Source organism: Podospora pseudopauciseta, chromosome 4, assembly GCF_035222475.1.
Source record: "Podospora pseudopauciseta strain CBS 411.78 chromosome 4, whole genome shotgun sequence".
Taxonomy (NCBI): domain Eukaryota; kingdom Fungi; phylum Ascomycota; class Sordariomycetes; order Sordariales; family Podosporaceae; genus Podospora; species Podospora pseudopauciseta.
Window position 1 is genome coordinate 1959315 of NC_085894.1, and position 16744 is coordinate 1976058.

The following is a 16744-nucleotide window of genomic DNA, read 5'->3' on the forward strand; positions in this document are numbered from 1 at the left end:
CATCTACAGAAGCAACACAACGCGCCCCATCACCTGTTATCTGAATCCCTTCAATCAGAGTACCTCCCAAACCAAACACCAGTGTGAAAAACAGAACATATATATTATAAAAACATGTTCCCGCTTTTGAAAATTTTATTCAGGCTCTCTCTTTTGATTTGATTCCGCTAATGCAAATGCTTTCATGTCCAGTCCGCAAGTCTGTGTGGTATTTATCCTGCCACGACCCCCCCACAACCTTTTCTTGTTCCACCATTATATTCTATGCTTTGTAGCACGAGACCCGAGAGCGGCAAAAAGTGAAAACGTCAAATACAACGAGCCCGACCCATGTGAAAAAAACCATTTGCCCCCTCCCCCCCTCCCCACCGCCAACCGAAAACACCATGCATGAAGAATCCCCCGTGCCGTGATGGAAACCCAGCCCGAGGAAAGAAAAAAACACCCCTAATATATTGATCAAACAACCCCCTCCCCCCTTCTTCTCCTCGCTGACCACACAACAGGCCGTGATAATCCATTGGACCGTTACAGACAACAAAGACGACATGCCCCTTCAAATCTCGTCCACAAATCTCGAGAATTCTCAACCTCTTCCTAGCTCACGGTAGTCTCCTCAGTTCGTCAATTCATCCCTCGCAACCTCATCCTCCGAATCGTCCTACGAGCGCAGCACATCCCTCGCTCTTTTCTTTCGCGGTCGGTGGACGGGCACTATCCTCCTCATCCTCCGAGTCGCTGTCTCTCTTCCTCTTTCTTGATCCTGACCCTCCAGAAGAAACACTGCCCCTCATCGTCATCATCAGAAGGACTCCCATCAGCAGCAACCCCCTTCAGCTTCTTCATCAGAAGCAGTAGCACCCTCATCTTCAGGAAGAGGAGGACTAACACCCTCATCCTCAGGGGCAGTCTCCTCATCCTCATCAGAAGCCTCCTAATTCTGAGCCTCCTCCTTCTCGGCAGCAACAATACCGTACTGCCCGCCCGCACCAGCAAAGACGATCTTCCTGTCCCTGATGGCGGTGTTGTCAATAAGTGTTGGCGACTCAATATCATCCGTAGTCCCCTGGCCAGTCTGGTAGTTGGCCGAGAAACCCCAGCTGTAAACCTTGCCATCCTTGGTGACAGCAAAGCTGTGGTCGGTGCCAGCGGCGACCTGGACAACATCCTTGACCTCGGGGATCTCGGTAGGGACGACGAGGATTCTTGGCTTCTGGCGGTCGTCATAAATAGTATTGTCCTCGGTGAACGAACCGGTTGGCTGACCGACCTGGTGGCCATCAATCCGGCCCCAGGTGAGGAGCTTGCCATCGGTGGTGCATGCCAAAGAGTGGTGCTCACCGCCGGCAATGTCGGCAATCTCGTAACCGCTGAGCGACTCGACAATCTGGGGGCGCATGACGTAGCCGCCGTCGACGCCGACAGAGTCCTCGTGGCCGCACTCGGCGTAGTTGTTGAGACCCCAGCTGATGACACGGCCCTTGGTGTCAATGACGAAGCAGTGGTAAGAACCGCAGGCAAGCTTGACGGCCTTGGCGCGGCCGGGGAGAGAACCAACGCCGGCAGGGTAGAGGGCAGCGGTGTCGTCGCGCTCGAGGAGACGGCGAGCAAGCTGGGCTTGTTGGCCGGCGCCCCAGGCGTAAATCTTATTCTTCTCGTCGAGGGCGAGGATGTGGTTGAGACCGGCAGCAAGCTGCTTGATCTTGGACAGCTCGGGGACGTGGGCTGGGGTCCTCTGAATGCCAACACTACGACTGAAGCCCAGTACACCCTCGTTGCTCTGGAGGCAAATGTTAGAACAAGATCGCGTCGTACAGAGAGTTGTTTTGTCTTACCCTGAATGTACCCCATCCATAGACCTGGCCAGTGGTGGTGAGAGCAAAAGTCGCGCTGTCGCTGGCAACAACCTGAACCCACTCAATACCCTCGGGGAGGCCGCTCGTGTCAATCTCGGCAGGAGTGCTCTCCTTGGGGTTCATGCCAGTGTCGTCCTCGTCATCACTGTCATCGTCCTCATCCTCAACATCTCTGAGCCCACCATCCCACGTGGTGTCGCGTCCGAGAGCGCCCTGATCGTTGACACCCCAGGTGAAGATCTTGTTGTCCTTGGTAAGAGCAGCAACGTGCATGCCACCGCAAGCAATCTGAACAACATTGGAGACATTGGGGTTCAGGCGGGGACGCTTGACATCGATGGGCTTCTTGCCGTCCACCTTAACACTGCCAAGACCGAGCTCGCCAGCGGTGCCCTCGCCAAACACAAACATGTCGAGAACACGCTTGGGCTTCTCGTTGATGGCCTTCAGGACGCGGGCAGGGCGCTTCGCAGCGGGGGCTTTAGGAGCGGCGACCTTCCTCTTCTTGGCCGGTTGCGCCTGCGCGTCGACAGGCTCTTGGGCACTCTCGTCCTCGGAACTTGACGCGACTGGGGCTTGCTCCTCGTCATCCCGGGTGCGTTTTCTCTTGGTGGTAACGACCTTCTTCTCAGGCTCCTCCGTGTTTTCCTTATCAGACTCGGGGGCAACCTCAGCGACAGTCTTCTTCTTGGGCGCGGCCTTCTTGGGCGCGGCCTTCTTGGGAGCAGCGGCGGCCTTCTTGGGCGCGGCAGCAGCCTTCTTGGTGGTAGCGACAGTCTTCTTGGTCGCCGCAGCAATAGTAGTCTTCTTAGTAGCCGTCGTGGCAGTGGTCTTCTTGGTGGTGGTGGTAGCGACAGCCGTCTTTTTGGTCGCAGCGCTCGCGGCTGTCGCGGCAGCTCTTTTGGGAGGCATGGCTCGTGTTGTTGACGCGATGGTCCGTGATGTCCTGAGTAGGCGCTTTGTGAGGGAGAGGTCAAGAGGGCTGTGAGAAAGACGTGGAGAGGGCAAAGATGGTGCTTGTGAGGCTCAACGGGGACAAGATCGTGGTAGAGTCGCGACCTTTTTATTGGTGTCTTTGTTGACAGTCGATGGAACGGGGTGTCGAGGTGTGAGAGGGTTAAGGGTTCGAGGGAGGAATTTTGGGCCGGCGCGCGCACGACTTTTTTGGGCTCGGGTTGGATGGGTTCCCGCTATTTTTCTTGTTTTTGCAGGGGGTTGGTCTTCCACAATGGGGTCCGCAATATGGTGCGCCCTATTATTCTTCAATTGTGCCCTTATTGATCGTGTTTGCCTACTCTACTGCCCCATCGAGATCAATTGTAATCTTGCCAACAATGCCATTAATACAATTGGCACTTTTATTTCCCTTGCTGCTGTCGTCGCTTTTGTTGACTCTGCCAGCAGCTCGACCTTTCCAATTCGATGAGCTCATAAGGGACGTGCTCCGTGAGAATTCTTATTGAACCCCTGTCAGCCAATGCAACAGTGGCGCCGGCCCCCTGAAGAGCTTTGGGGAGATTCTGCCGGGCGGTCAGAGGCGAGCTTCCCTTGCTTTGGTGATTTCCTTTGCGCGCCAGTTCGCGACGACATCAGTTGCCAGGGTGAGGAGAGGAGCCCCCTCGTCTGATGATCAACTCCAAGATATCACCAGGTCTGATAGCAATACGGCGCTATGCATCAGCACCTTGAAGGCTGGCATCACGCTGCCCGGTGCGCCGCTGGAGCTGACACGTTGCAAACACTGTTCCCGATCTGATGGCCTGCATTGCAGAACTCACCCGCCACTCGATTTCTTTCTCTCGATAGCATCATGATTTTCTTATCAATGGCCCAACAAACACCCCTACTACCCCTCTCTGTAAACCCATGTGTTCTTGCTTTGCAGAAGGGACCAAGTTGGCAGCTGTGAGCATCAAATCAAGAATTGGGGAGTTCGACAAAGACTCTGAAACCTGATACTGTCAAGGACAGTTGCGAAGGCTCTTGATAACGCCTAACTGGTCAGCAACAGGACCTGTCTTCAAAGACAGCCACCAGTTTCCCCACACTCAACACATCCGAGCAAAGGTCCACGATTCCTGTCAAAGTCGAATCGTCGATAAACATTTTTTATTATCATATCCCTATTTCTCTTTTTACCCCCACCCAGTTTGATGGCCCAGTTCAGACAACCAGGTCTTCATAATCCTTCCATGCCCCTTCCGTCCTGTCCGTCCCGGCCTCTGTCGAGATGTTGTCCCGGTCATGTCAAATTCCCATAACAAACCCCCAAACGCCATGCAATGCTGTTCCTCAGACCCCAACCCAGAAAGACTTTCCCATAGAGACAAGTTCAGTAAACTTATTTCTTGGTAGTAAAATCAATCTCATTCTCCGGGTTGAACCCCCCATCAGCAGCCTTCTCACAAGTGCAAGCATCTATTCCTCTCATTAGCCACAATCCATTTTCCCCATCTCTCTCTCTCTCTCATCCAAAACTTACCAGCAGGTCTTGAACCACAAGCACAAGCCTTCTCAGGCGTCACATTCTCCGAAGCGGCACGCTCGCAGGTGCACTGGCCCGCGGGTCTAGCACGGCAGCTGCATCTCGGTCCGGCGACCGTGTTCTCCGTCGCGGCGGCGGAGCAGGAGCAGTGGAGGGCGGATTGCTTCCCGCAGGAGCAGGTCGCTTGCTTGGCGCAGACGCACTCCGCCGAGGAGGCGTTGTTGTTGGAGGAGCGGCAGCAGGTGGTTGGGGCGGTCATTTTTGTGGTGGTTTGAGCAGTGTGGTGATGGTGGTTGTTGTTGAGAGAAGAGTACTTGGTTGGTGAGAACTATAGTTCAAATAAGTTGCCGATTGTTAATTGTGTGATGTGTGATATTGAATGGAAGACGATCAAAGGAAACCGCCTCTCTTATACAAGTTCAGTATCCAACTGCCGACCTGACATCAACTGGCAGTTGGTCCGTAAGGCTGTCCCGCAAGCTGAGACCTGCGGGGCGAGGCTTGGTCAGGAACCACCTGATTGGGTCATTGACGGAGGCTGATTGGCTGCTTACACCTCCTGTTGACCAATCAGAGAAGAGGTATTTCACATCGCTGGGCAACCTGCAACGGCTTTCCAACGGTCGAGATGGGTCGAGAACTGTCCATCTTGAAGATCCGCTTCGATATTCTATTTTGAGATGATGCCATTGGTGGAAAGGTGTACTACAAGATGGGATGACTCGGGGGGAAGATCTGGAGATTTGTCAGGCGACAAGTATTTTGGTGACTGGGAGGTCCATTGTTTGTTGAGTTGGGATGTCACGATGTTCTTGGTCAGTGTGGTCACATATGGGATCATCCACCAGAACGGTTGATGCAGGTACCGCAAAGCTGTGGTCGGACTTACATCTGCCTTATTGAAGTCATCGGGGTGCTGCCCTTTGTGACATGATGGGCTTGGACTGGCAGGATACAACCGCGAGGACAGAAGACTCAACATCTCTTCATTTCTTCTCAAAGAGATACAACTCAACAGGATTCCCACCCCCATCAATATGAGGAAGCGGCAGTGTAGCCTCCTCCTCAATACTCCACCCATCAGCAGCCATCAGATCCCAGAACTCTCTCTCGGACGAGTGTCTTGACTTTGTCGACAAAAAGACCTTTGGCCTGACCGACTGCTCGCCGGAATGGCCATGAAGAGCCGAAAGCGTCTGCACCAACGGTGACAGAGTATCCGTGTTGTAGGTGCAGTCACTCACGACAATCAAATCCCAGGTATTATCCTGGACCTGCGCTCCAAACACGCCATTCTGCCCGTCTATCCAGTCGAGGCTCTCAAAGTCTAGCGAGGGTGCTGGTGCTTGGCTGAGAGCTTCCGCTTGCCGGGCGATATTCGCTCTGGCTCGTTCTTCAGCCTCGGGGAGATCAGTCATGAGGATACGAGTTGTCATCTGTCTGGGAGCCTTCTTCAAAGCAAGCAGCCGGGCCACCCCTATGCCTAGTGTCCCGATGCCGCAGCCAACTTCCAGGATGTTCAGTGGCCTGTCCCGATCTTGTTGAAAGAGCTGCTTCAAGGCGGGCATTGGGTTTCCCTTCGGGCTGGTGCTCAGAAACATGTCGGCCAGGAGAGACACAGTGGCAATCCCAGAGTCCCAGATGTGCCGGGCTATGCTATCCCCCATATCCTCCTCCACTTGGAGCGTCTGGTTATCGGCTGTTGGCAGCCTCAAACTCCGAAAGCACACAGGAGGTACTGCTGTGTTCCTGTCCAGCGAGACATCAGAGAATGCCGCTAGGATGAGTCCCTGGCCCGTTGGTGGGTAGATGTCTGTCGTTCCAAGAGCTGTAAGTTGACGGTCTGCCGGCCGGATCTGGATCGTTTTGATGGGGTGTGGAGGCAATGGAAGATCCAGTTTGAGAACTCTCATCCCAGCCTTCCATTTTGGCGTATTTCGTTGTGTGAGGATAACTGGTACCAGTTGCTCTTTTCCATCTTTTGTCGTCGTGTAAGCGCCGACCACAAGGAGCTCAACTGGGTCTTTGGGTGAGAAGAACGAGTCCCCGAGATCGGTGGTGATGGCGAGTACTAATCGGAGGCATCGTTCTGATCTGACGAACTCGACCACTGGTGGTCGCAGTAGTTTTATGTAATGCATAGTGAGAAAGTTTCTGTGTGAGTTCGTGTGTGAGACGGGGTGAGGTGTGAGTGGTGAAGTGAACTGCAGTGCTAGAGCAGCGTCGAGCTCAAAGTGGAATTTTCAGCCATCGCAGAGACTTGATTGGCCCAGGGTTAGGGTAGACAATGGTATGTCTCGTTCGCATGTTCTCGACGGGACCTCTTCAACCAACCAGCCTTGGAGACTGCCGGTGAAGCAGGAATAAGAAACTCTTTATCTCTGATTGGCAGTGTTCTTGACCACCATCTGCCATCTTGGTCTACCCGTACAACTACCGTACATTGCCTATCCCGCCCAAGCGCCTAGGTCATCCAGTGCCAAAAAGAAACCACAAACCCAAGGGTATCCGGAGCTTTGAGCCAAGCCCAATCCTCTCCTCTTCCAAGATTCATTCTCAGACCCGCAAGCCATTTGAACTCCCAACGAAACTCCGTAAATGCGCCTTCTCATTGTGTTTTTGTCATTGGAAATTTGTTCCACGCGTCTGTCATCATCTCCGTTGCCAGTCTTTCGGGTTTTCCAACACTCGAATCATGTACCTAGTATTGGACGCAGTGAGAGAGGCCGTCCAGCAACTTCCTCACGTCCGGCTATATGGCACAGCCAAGGTAAGCCGGACCCGAACCCTCCGTAATGGACGTCCTCCGTGTATCCAGGGACACCCTTCCTGCTGGGCTTCCCGTGAAAAAAGAACTCAGGTCCACTCCCGGCAAATATCTCAACCCATCCATGTCGACGGGCCTGCCCGTGGATCCTGAAGATTTATTGTTGTAATAGCTCCCTGTAGACCACGTTGGTATTCATGGTACCCCTGGCTTCTTTTTCTTCTTCTTTTTTGGGCGTGGGGGTTCGTCGAAGCCTCGGGTGATGAACCCACTGCTGTCTCGGCGGAAGGGATGTGCTCCTGGGCTGAGGACCCATTCGTCCAGGCTGATGAGGTCTGGTGGTGAGAAGATGAGGTAGTAGTACTTGAGTGTTTCGGCTAGCCAGAAGCTCTGAACATGATCAGGATATGTCAGTAATCAGTGGCAAGCCTTGAGATTGAGTGGCGCTTACCTCCATCGAATCCAGCTTCTTCAGTAGGCCATGAACAGTGACATCGCTGATGGCAGAAAACGCCAGCTCCGTCTCGGTAGCCCCGACTACGCTCTGGAACATCTCCCATGCCAGCTCTTGGTACTCCTTGTTTCCCGTAATTCTGAACATGACGAACAAGCTCTCGATAGCCTCCGGTCTGAGTAGGTACTTTGGGTCCTTCACCGACTTGAACGGCTTCCTCAGCTTCCTGCTGCCCTCTTTCCGCCACTTGTCCTCATCAAACTTGCACGGCCCGTCCCTCCAGTCGCCCTCGCAAGGAACCGCCTCGAGCACCTCTGGCATCAAACCCGTGGGAAACGCCCCGTAAGCCCACGCACAACCCCGAGTGAGCTGCTCCCCAATCCTGACATATTCCTCGTTCCCAAACAGCTTCCCTCCCAGCCCAAACATCCCCCCCGCATAGCAACCCAAATGCTGAACCTTTGGCGCCGTTTCTACTTCATCCCCGTTCATCCTCGCCTCACCAACCAACAGTACATCCCTCCTATCCCCTATCTCATCCCTATCCTCCTCCGCGAGCATGGGCCGGAAGAGCAACCAATCCTCCGCCACCCCCATGGCTTCTTTCCACATCCTCTCTAACCTCCCCTCTCTCCCCCTTCCGAGCAAAGCCGCCGTCTTGAGTAGATTGCCATAAACGCCCTCCGCCCCCTTCCCCAGGCCAAAAACCTCATCGCCTTCAGTCCCTTTCACAGGCCACAACCCCCTCAACTTCGTCCTCTCCTGCCCCTCCTCCAAAACATCCACCTCCCCACTCACAGTATCACAATACTTTTTATCACCGATCAGCTGTCCCAACCGTGTAAACTCCAACCAAGCCCCCGTCCTCGTTCCCTCTCGCCCCTTCCCCTTTTCCATCAACAACCCCCCCAACTCCCCCGCCCTCTCCAACAACCCCCACTCCCCCGACAAATCATACCCAGCAACCAACCCCCCCAGATACCTCCCCATATCCACCCCCCCCTTCCCCCCCGCGAAATCAATCTTGCAAACCTCCTCCACAACATCATAAAACTCCTCCCTCAAATCCATGACCCACAACACATCCAAACTATCAACCAACGTCCCCGCCCAGCCCAAGGTCGTTTTTCCTCTCCCTGACACAGGAGCGAGTTCGTCTGAGGGATAAGCATGGAGTTTGTAAGCCGTCCATGACTTTAGGAAGGCGGACTTGACGGCGGCGCGGCGGGAGAGAGAGATGTTATTTGGGCGGTAGCCTGGTGGAAAAAAGAATTGGACTGGATGGAGGGGACGTAATGGTTCTTTGACGGGTTTGGCGGGTGATCGGGAAGGGGGGTCTTGGTGGGAAGGATGTGGTGAGGTTTGGGAGTGTGGTGGTGATGGTGGTGATGGTGGTGATGGTGGTGCTGGTGGTGGTGGTAAGTCGACGGGAACAGGCCTGTAAAACGATCGTCGCACAGACGGCGGCTTCAACAAGAAGAAAAAGAAGAAAAACACGACAGTGACAAGCAGGAGCCGGCGCATTCGCCGATCAAGAACCATCTTCGCGGATGGGGGGGCTGTCTGCGGACCGGCGTCCGGTGAGGTGCGGGGAATTGCCCACTGTCTGTTTGTCTGTCCGTTGTCAAAAGATATCGACAAAACAACAGCAGTGTCAACACCCTACCTACCATGTGAACTCAATCGCGCAGAGCGAACATCACGATGAACACAATTGACAACCGACGAGGCATGGCTGAAGAAAAAACATCAACAAAGTAAAATGGGAGTTGAAAACCGCCCGTGTTTGCCTGTCCCTCCCCGTCCTCCCGTCCGGAGAACATTTGGTAAGACGAGTACCACTCCACCAACAGCAGGCATTGGCGGGTATAGCGGCATAAAAGAAAGTCTTGGGGAGGGTGCATCCCAGCGTTGTATCGCATGATAGGGACAACACCCTAGCCCAAGCATCAGACGAACTTCCTCGACCAAAACCATCTGGGTTCTTGAGCACTGCTGATGGAGGACATCAGCAAACCAAGCCGTTACACACACATGACACGCTTAAAGATATCTGACCAAAAGGCCCCAAGTGCTCGCCCCGAGGGCACTTAATTTACGTCGTGCTCACAAAGGTGTAGGAGAGGAGGTCTTAGCAGGGGAACTTGACCGGGTGATAATGACAACCAATCTAATAATGGACCAACAGGTCACAAAGAAACGAGAGAAGAGTATTTCTTTAAACATTCAAATAAATATTTCACCCGCTACATCCCAAACAGCGCTCTTCAATAGCAAGCAGCAGGGGGTATCATCTATACATCATCATGATCCATGTCCATTCCATGATACACAAAAAACCAAAAAAAAAAAAAAACCACATCATTAAAAACCAAATTCCAAAAAAAAAAAAAAAAAAAAAAAAAAACTTTCCAAGTAACTTATGACAAACTACACAATCCCATTCCCCATCCAGGTTGAAAGAAACCATCTAAGGCTTCCACCGGAAAGCAGGGTGCTTCCAATCCAAATCCTGCACCTCCTCCCTGCTCATCCCCGCCAGCTCCTCCTCCACGCTCAACGCCTCCCTCCTCTTATTATCCTTCTTCATCCAGAACAGCATCGCAGTAGCAACAATCAAGATGGTCGAAATGGCCGCCAGGTTCAGGCCGTTACCGATAGGATAGTTCGGCCCATCAGTAGGCAGAAAAGACCAAGTGCTCACCAACCCACCAATGTTTCCGCACATGACGTTCATGCCGATGGCGCTGCTGCGAGCCGTGTCCGAAACAACGTTGGCGCTGACCTGCGAGTTGGTCATGGGGCCAAGCGCAAAGATGGACGACGAGAGCAAAAAGATGGCGGCATAGCGGGCCTCGGTGTTGGTGGTGGCAAGGAAGATGATGAAGCCGACAATGACGAGGGGTGTGCAAGACATGATGATGATCTGGCGACGGTCCATCTTCCAGCTGATGGCGGGCAGAAGGAGAGTGAAGAATCCACCGACGACATACGGGGGCACAGTCAGGAGCTGGGTCATGACGGTGGACTTGCCGGGGTAGATGGAGCGGACGATGGTGGGGGCGAAGAAGCTGACGCCCTGGACGGTGATGTTGTTGAGCAGGAAAATGAACGAGGTGCTGAGCGTCACAGGGTTGAGGATGCCGCGCATGAGCTTCTTGACGTCCATCTTGTCGAGGACCTCGGTGGTGCCGACGCGCTCAGACTTGATGCGGAGAATGGCAAGGTCCTTCTCCGCCTGGGTGAGCCAGCGAGCCGTCTCGGGACGGTCAGTGAGGGTGATGTAGGAAATGAGAGCAAGAACGCAGGTGATGACGCCCTCAATGGCGAAAATCATGCGCCAAGAGGTCAGGCTGCCAAAGCTCTCAAGCTGGAGGATGCCGGAGGCGAGGAGACCACCGAAGGCACCGGCCATGGGAGCCATGACGATGTAGAGACCGAGACGGAAGGTGAGCTCGGAACGGCGGTACCATCTCGAGAGATAGTAGGCGATGCCGGGAAGCATACCAGCCTCGAAAGCACCGAGGAGGAAGCGAACAGCGGCGGCCTGGGCGAAGTTGTTGACGAAAGCCATGGCGATGGAAAGACCACCGAAGCCGAGGGAGATGGTGGGGATGAACCAGCCGGGGCCAAAGTACTTGCAGCCGATGTTGGATGGGATCTCGAAAACAATGTAGGAGATGTAGAAGACGGAGAGGAGACCGTTGTAGTCGTAGCCGGTAAGATTGAGATCCTTCTCGAGACCAGCAATCCTGGCGTTGCCGATGTTTGCTCTGTCAATGAAGCAGAACAGGTAGAGCAAGGCAACAGTGGGAACGATCATGAGATCCAACTTCCACCGAAGTCTGCGCTCAGCCTCAGGATCGATGTGAATGAGGGCGTTGCCATATCTGTCACGCTGGGTTAGCACGGTGCTGGTTCTATCCATGGTGCAATGCAATGTGAAAACATACTCGTCTGTGGCAGCGGCGTGGTTCTCTCCGTGACCCTCGGCGTGGTGGGCGACGGCCTTCTCGTCCGAAGACGAGCTGGCCTCGGGGGTAATAGCTCTCTTTTCACCCATGGTTGCTGTTTGAGGGGGGGGGCGATCGAGTCAAGTCCGTTGGAAGTGGGCAAGAGGGGATGGGGAGGAGGTCCTCTAACAGAACGGCAGGAAGGGGGGACGAAGAGCTGCTCTTTATCCAAAAGTCTCTGGCCCATGTCAAGGTAGGAGTGGATGACGTTTTGCCATGTGGGATTTTCCACCCGTGGGGATGGATGTCTTCACGATGCGGTGACCCCGTTGGCCCCGTACACTATCCGACGGGTGGAGATGTCACAGATCCAAGACATTTCTGGGGAACTTGGGGCCCTACACGACAAGCCAAGGTAGCCTCGACGGCTTCCAAGACGATCCGGTGGGAGCCGCACGCAAACTTTAAGTGAACGGCAATGAAAGTCGGCAATCCCCAACTCCTCCAACTGAGTGTTCTGGTGCGGTGAGTGGCCAGCAACTGCCTATCGATGCGGGGGACCAGATCCGGGCTGTGGGAGGCCAGGCCGGGGTTTGGTTGGGGGTGGGGGGCATTACCGCGGATGGCCAACTGGTTCCACCGCCGGTGTGCTTCTGGATCTGGGGAACTAGTGCAGTCCGAAGGATGCACGCTGGCCGGTCTTGTTACTGTTTTGCGATTAGCATGTTTCTGCATTTGCTTGAAGCTGAAGTTGCCCACCACTGCCAACGCGCCCAACCATGGCCGGGCTGTCCTTGCCTCACTACCAACTTCCCCAGAGACGACATGGATCATAGAACTTCGAAATGCGGAGGAGGTGGAGAGTCACCCCGCGGGGTTGAAGAACCATCCACGCCATCTCCACCAGACTCCAACTACCCCAACTTTTGATGGTCCACTTTACTTTTTCACCATTGACACCATTGGTGTCTTTGTGACAGCTGCTCCATGCTGATATCCATAAAGAGTGGCATCCAACTCACTGCCGATCAACTTATGGAGACTCTTCTCATTGTAGTCAAAGCTGCGTCAGCGCCAAAGCCAGCATCAAACCCCCGCATCCCAAATGGATAAGTCTTTGTCCCCCGTTAGCCTCCTCTGGGCATCTACAATTTCCAGATTTTCACTGGTCAAACTTCTGGCTGTTGGGTAATTATCGCCAAGTTGGACCAGTCCGACGCCGGCCTGGGTTGGTGGGGACTTTTGCCGCCCGGTGCCGCCTCTCCCCTATTTGCGCCTGGATTTTTTAGTATTGGCAAGTCTCTCACGATGTTCTATGACTCTTGGACAACGTCACCCAAACCCACCGCCTTCCTTGTGAAACGAAGAGCAGGTGGAAGAACCAGTACACCGCTCATGATAGAGACTTGCAACGTAATATCAACGCCTGAATCATGCTGAGCACCTAGGTAGGGTGGTAGATCTCAAGCATCTAGAAATCACTTATTGAAATCTCAGAAAGCTTGATACATAGTTCAAAGGCCTGTTCATCTATGAACACGTGGAAGGCCTTGATCATCTCAGGCAACGCAATATTACCATCTTTTTTTTCTTTTTGTTTTTTTTTGTTTTTTTTGGTTTTTTTCCTTTTTTTTGCTTAGGATCTGTTGGTCAGCCCTTACCGCAAACATGTCTCCACCGTCCCTACATTAGCTTGACATATGCAAACTCGTGTGAATAGCTCTTCCAGGAGGTGGGCTCGGGAATCGGCCCGAGGCAAAAAGGCAGCTCTCAACACATTGCCAGAATTCAGCCTGGAGTTCCCCTCTGACCGAGCAAACAATTTTCACCTTCCAGATATCCGGAGACATGGCAGAGAAAACAAATTCTTTGAGTCACAAACATTCATTTTCAACACCTGACTCGTGGGAATGGCTTGAATTCCGCTAACTTGATTTATCTCTCGGAGATGCCTCGGCTCTCTTGTCTAGACCCTGGTAGTACTGCGTGACTGCGTGAGTGCCTGGCCTGTGATGTCGAGCATATGCAAAATAGGCAGCTCGTTGTTGATGGTGACAGGATGGGCTATATGTACTGCGTGGCGTCGTAGCTCCAACCGTTTGACATATGCAGCCCTCCCAGCATCACGACCCTTGAAAAGCCACCTAAAACCTCTTGGAAAGGTCCCAATCATCACTTATTGGTTGCCCTACCAGCTTGACAGTTCGGGGTCGTACGATCACCCCCGCATAGAATTATTTGGGGAAAGGAAGCTGGTGTCGAAGGGCAGGGGGCGACCCACAAATTGTGAGGGTTGGTGAAGGTGAAACTGAGCCGGACATCTCTGAAAAATGGAACAAACAAGATTGAACAAATCTTGTCTCTATGCATTCTTTTCTCCTTGTCGGTTGCCCTCCCCTTTTCTAACCCGGTCGACCGGTGTTAGCCGGCTTGGGATGTTGGGATCATTCAGTCCCAGCACGAAACTCTCCTGGCTATCCCCCCACCTCCCACTATAACGCCTCACACCACACCTCCTCTTCTTCTCAGGCGTCGTCTGCTCCCCAGCTGCGGGTGGATGACCTCGATCAAACCCAACACTATCCTGATCACAACACCCCTCCAACCCAACCTCACTCATCCTCGTCGTCGTCGGCGTCTCCATGTCATCGCACGTCGTAAAATCCTCCCTCAATAACAACCCCCTCCCCTCCCTCCGACCTTCCACCCCCTTCCCTCTCGACCTCGGCGGCCCCAGCCCACTGATGAAGCTCCTCAAGCTCAAAGTGGTCGTATGCGGCGTCCTATGATTCGAAATCAACAACGCCGGCGGCTCCCTCACCTCCCCATTCTCGCCCGCAAAATACAACTCGGTGACGCTCTTCCCCCCTTCCCCATCGACGACCCTCATCGTTCCCAAGTCCAAGCTTCCCCCCTCGGTGTCGCTGGTGTCTGTATCCCCCCTCCCCCCGCCTCCCAAAAACCCAGGCCAGACCCTCCTCATCAACACCCCCACCCCAGGCGCACAGGCACAAATAACCGCCACATCCAACTCCAGCACCGTCATGACAAAAAACGCGAGCGTGTTCGCCACCTCGACACCTTCATCCTCGTCGTCGTCGTCGCCGCCGGAGTGATGGGTGTGGATGTAGCCGCCGGCTTTGAGACTGAGTTGCAGTCTTGTCAGGCTAGCCACAGCGACGAAGACGCCTAGGCTGAGAACCACGCCGAGAATGGCCCGCTCTCGGGGGGGGATTTGAAGACGGACGATAACGGGAATGATAAGCATGATGAGCCAGACGTCGGTGGCGGTGTGTAAACTCGTGCTGGCGATGAGCAGGGGTTTGAAGTCGAAACAATGCGGGACGGCGGTGGGGGAGTTGAAAAACAGGCCGGGAAGGGGGTGGCATTGGAAGATTGTGATGAATAATAGTGGGATGCCATAGCACATCACAGCGATGATGGTCAGAACGGTGAGGAGTCGCAACCGGCGGGTGGAGGCGCAGGAGGAGAAGATCCTGAGGTAAAAGGACAGAATCGAGAGTTTGGTCAGGCAGAGGGAGAGTTGATAGAAGATGAGGGCGAGGTAGGTTCGTAGCGTATAATGGCGGTCGTGATGGGTGGTGGGGAAGGAGGTGGTTGTTGTGGTGATGGTGTAGGTTGCGCAGACTGCTGTTGAGAAGAGGAAGGACGACAGGATGAGCGTGTCTTCCCACCAGAACCATTTTTTGAGGAGGAACAACCGGGAGAAGAGCCGGGAGAGGAGGAAGAGGGTGCCGATTATGTGGGGGGTTAGGATGCCGAAGAGGATGCCGGGGATGATGTTTTGGGGGGGAGAAGGTGAAGATGCATCGTCGGTTGTGGATGGGGGTGTGATGTTGCTAGAGGGCTGGAGTAAGGGGAAGGTGAGGTTGAATTTGGTGTGGCCTGGTTCGGTTAGGCCTATTTGTGCGGCCATGATGGCGGCGGTGGTGAGTGTTTAGTGTTCTAGAGTTAGTGTCATGAGTGGCTGGCGGACATCATCGGTTCGGCCTTGCTGTGATCTGTGATCTCTCAATGTGCGTTCCTTTTTAAATCCTCTCTCACTGTTCACAATTCGCATCCATCCCTTCTGTCGCACAAAAAAACACAAAAAGGAACAAACAGCAACCAAGCAATAACCAAATCGAGGGCAACGGTGTCATATAGCAACACCTGTCCGCATCCCTAGATCTGCACCGTCCGATCCCCTCAACCACCACCACCCTCCTCGCTCCCTCGCATTGTACATACGAGACATACATGACCGACCACCAAGCGACAGAGAGATCCGGTACACCACCCACACGGACTCACCACCCAGGCAGTCCGGCCCACCCCCAAACCAAGCCTCTCCCGTCTTCGTTGCACTGGATCATGGAAGAAGAACAAAACCTATATCAGGAATCTGCCATGCACCCTAACCCGACGGCAGCATGCACCCTCTCCGTTCTCCCCTAACTCCAAATTCCCCTCCCCATTGGCTGACTGCAAACAGTGCAACTCGGCAATCATGAACGGCAGAATTGACCTGCATATGCAAGAGCGCAGACAAAACTGCGGGGGTGGAGGCAGATCCCACCTCGTCCGTTCACTCTCTCCCTGTTCTGGTCATCAATCAAGAGAATAAAGCCATGTCCCGTTACTGCCGTCGAGCTGTCGATATTAACAGGCGGGAAAGGCGGCCACGGGCCGATTTCGCCATGGTGTGTGCTGAAGCACGCAAGGCCAGATGGTCAATTGCCGGATGTTCGCAGACGGTTGCTTTGACATGGCCGGCCGTGCCTTGGTTGTACTAGGAAACACCAACTTTTTGTCTCCAATTCGTTGTCTATCCAATGCCAGAAACAAAAATGTCTATTTTATGAGAGAAGCCAAAAGTTAGGAAAAAGAAGAGATGCATGGATCTATTACCTGTCCAACACACACCTCAGCACAGTTCTTCATGAAACTTGGCCATCTCCAACACCACCCCACCGGAACTCGACAATCTGTTGTCCTTCGGCAGACCAAACGGCATAGGTCAACTGCTCGGCCTGGCTCCCTCGAGAACCCACGCGCGGGCCTCTCCCCGCTAAATGCAACCCTCACGCAGCAGTGCGTTTGTGGAGGAAGACAACTACCGATCTGTCAACCCGTCTTTGACATCTCCAACCGTTCCTCAAGGCACGACGACCTTGTGATATCGTCATACCCTCCCCCCATCTCCCCATCAACCCTCACCCGCCACCC

General features: G+C 53.8%; 6 protein-coding genes across 6 annotated transcripts; all 6 read right to left on the reverse strand.

Annotated features, from left to right (window-relative positions):
• Window positions 1–111: 111 nt before the first annotated feature.
• On the reverse strand, window positions 112–3247 carry QC763_403350 (uncharacterized protein). The gene is given in 3 exon segments (XM_062911966.1): window positions 112–361; window positions 370–1780; window positions 1836–3247. Coding segments are annotated over 2 exon segments (1779 nt in total). The 5' UTR covers window positions 2769–3247; the 3' UTR covers window positions 112–361; window positions 370–934.
• A 690-nt stretch (window positions 3248–3937) lies between these two features.
• On the reverse strand, window positions 3938–4600 carry QC763_403340 (uncharacterized protein; the record flags this gene model as incomplete). The annotated part of the gene is made up of 2 exons (XM_062911965.1): window positions 3938–4274; window positions 4339–4600. 2 exons carry the CDS (start codon window positions 4598–4600, stop codon window positions 4198–4200), a joined length of 339 nt encoding a protein of 112 aa, XP_062765724.1. The 3' UTR covers window positions 3938–4197.
• A 727-nt stretch (window positions 4601–5327) lies between these two features.
• On the reverse strand, window positions 5328–6482 carry QC763_403330 (uncharacterized protein; the record flags this gene model as incomplete). Its single annotated transcript, XM_062911964.1, has 1 exon — window positions 5328–6482. One exon carries the CDS (start codon window positions 6480–6482, stop codon window positions 5328–5330), a length of 1155 nt encoding a protein of 384 aa, XP_062765725.1.
• An 821-nt stretch (window positions 6483–7303) lies between these two features.
• On the reverse strand, window positions 7304–8633 carry QC763_403320 (uncharacterized protein; the record flags this gene model as incomplete). Its single annotated transcript, XM_062911963.1, has 2 exons — window positions 7304–7498; window positions 7560–8633. The coding sequence occupies 2 exons, from the start codon at window positions 8631–8633 to the stop codon at window positions 7304–7306; spliced, it is 1269 nt and encodes a 422-aa protein (XP_062765726.1).
• Window positions 8634–10032: 1399 nt separating this feature from the next.
• Window positions 10033–11625, reverse strand: QC763_403310 (uncharacterized protein; the record flags this gene model as incomplete). Its single annotated transcript, XM_062911962.1, has 1 exon — window positions 10033–11625. One exon carries the CDS (start codon window positions 11623–11625, stop codon window positions 10033–10035), a length of 1593 nt encoding a protein of 530 aa, XP_062765727.1.
• Window positions 11626–13877: 2252 nt separating this feature from the next.
• On the reverse strand, window positions 13878–15452 carry QC763_403300 (uncharacterized protein; the record flags this gene model as incomplete). The annotated part of the gene is made up of 1 exon (XM_062911961.1): window positions 13878–15452. One exon carries the CDS (start codon window positions 15450–15452, stop codon window positions 13878–13880), a length of 1575 nt encoding a protein of 524 aa, XP_062765728.1.
• Window positions 15453–16744: the final 1292 nt, after the last annotated feature.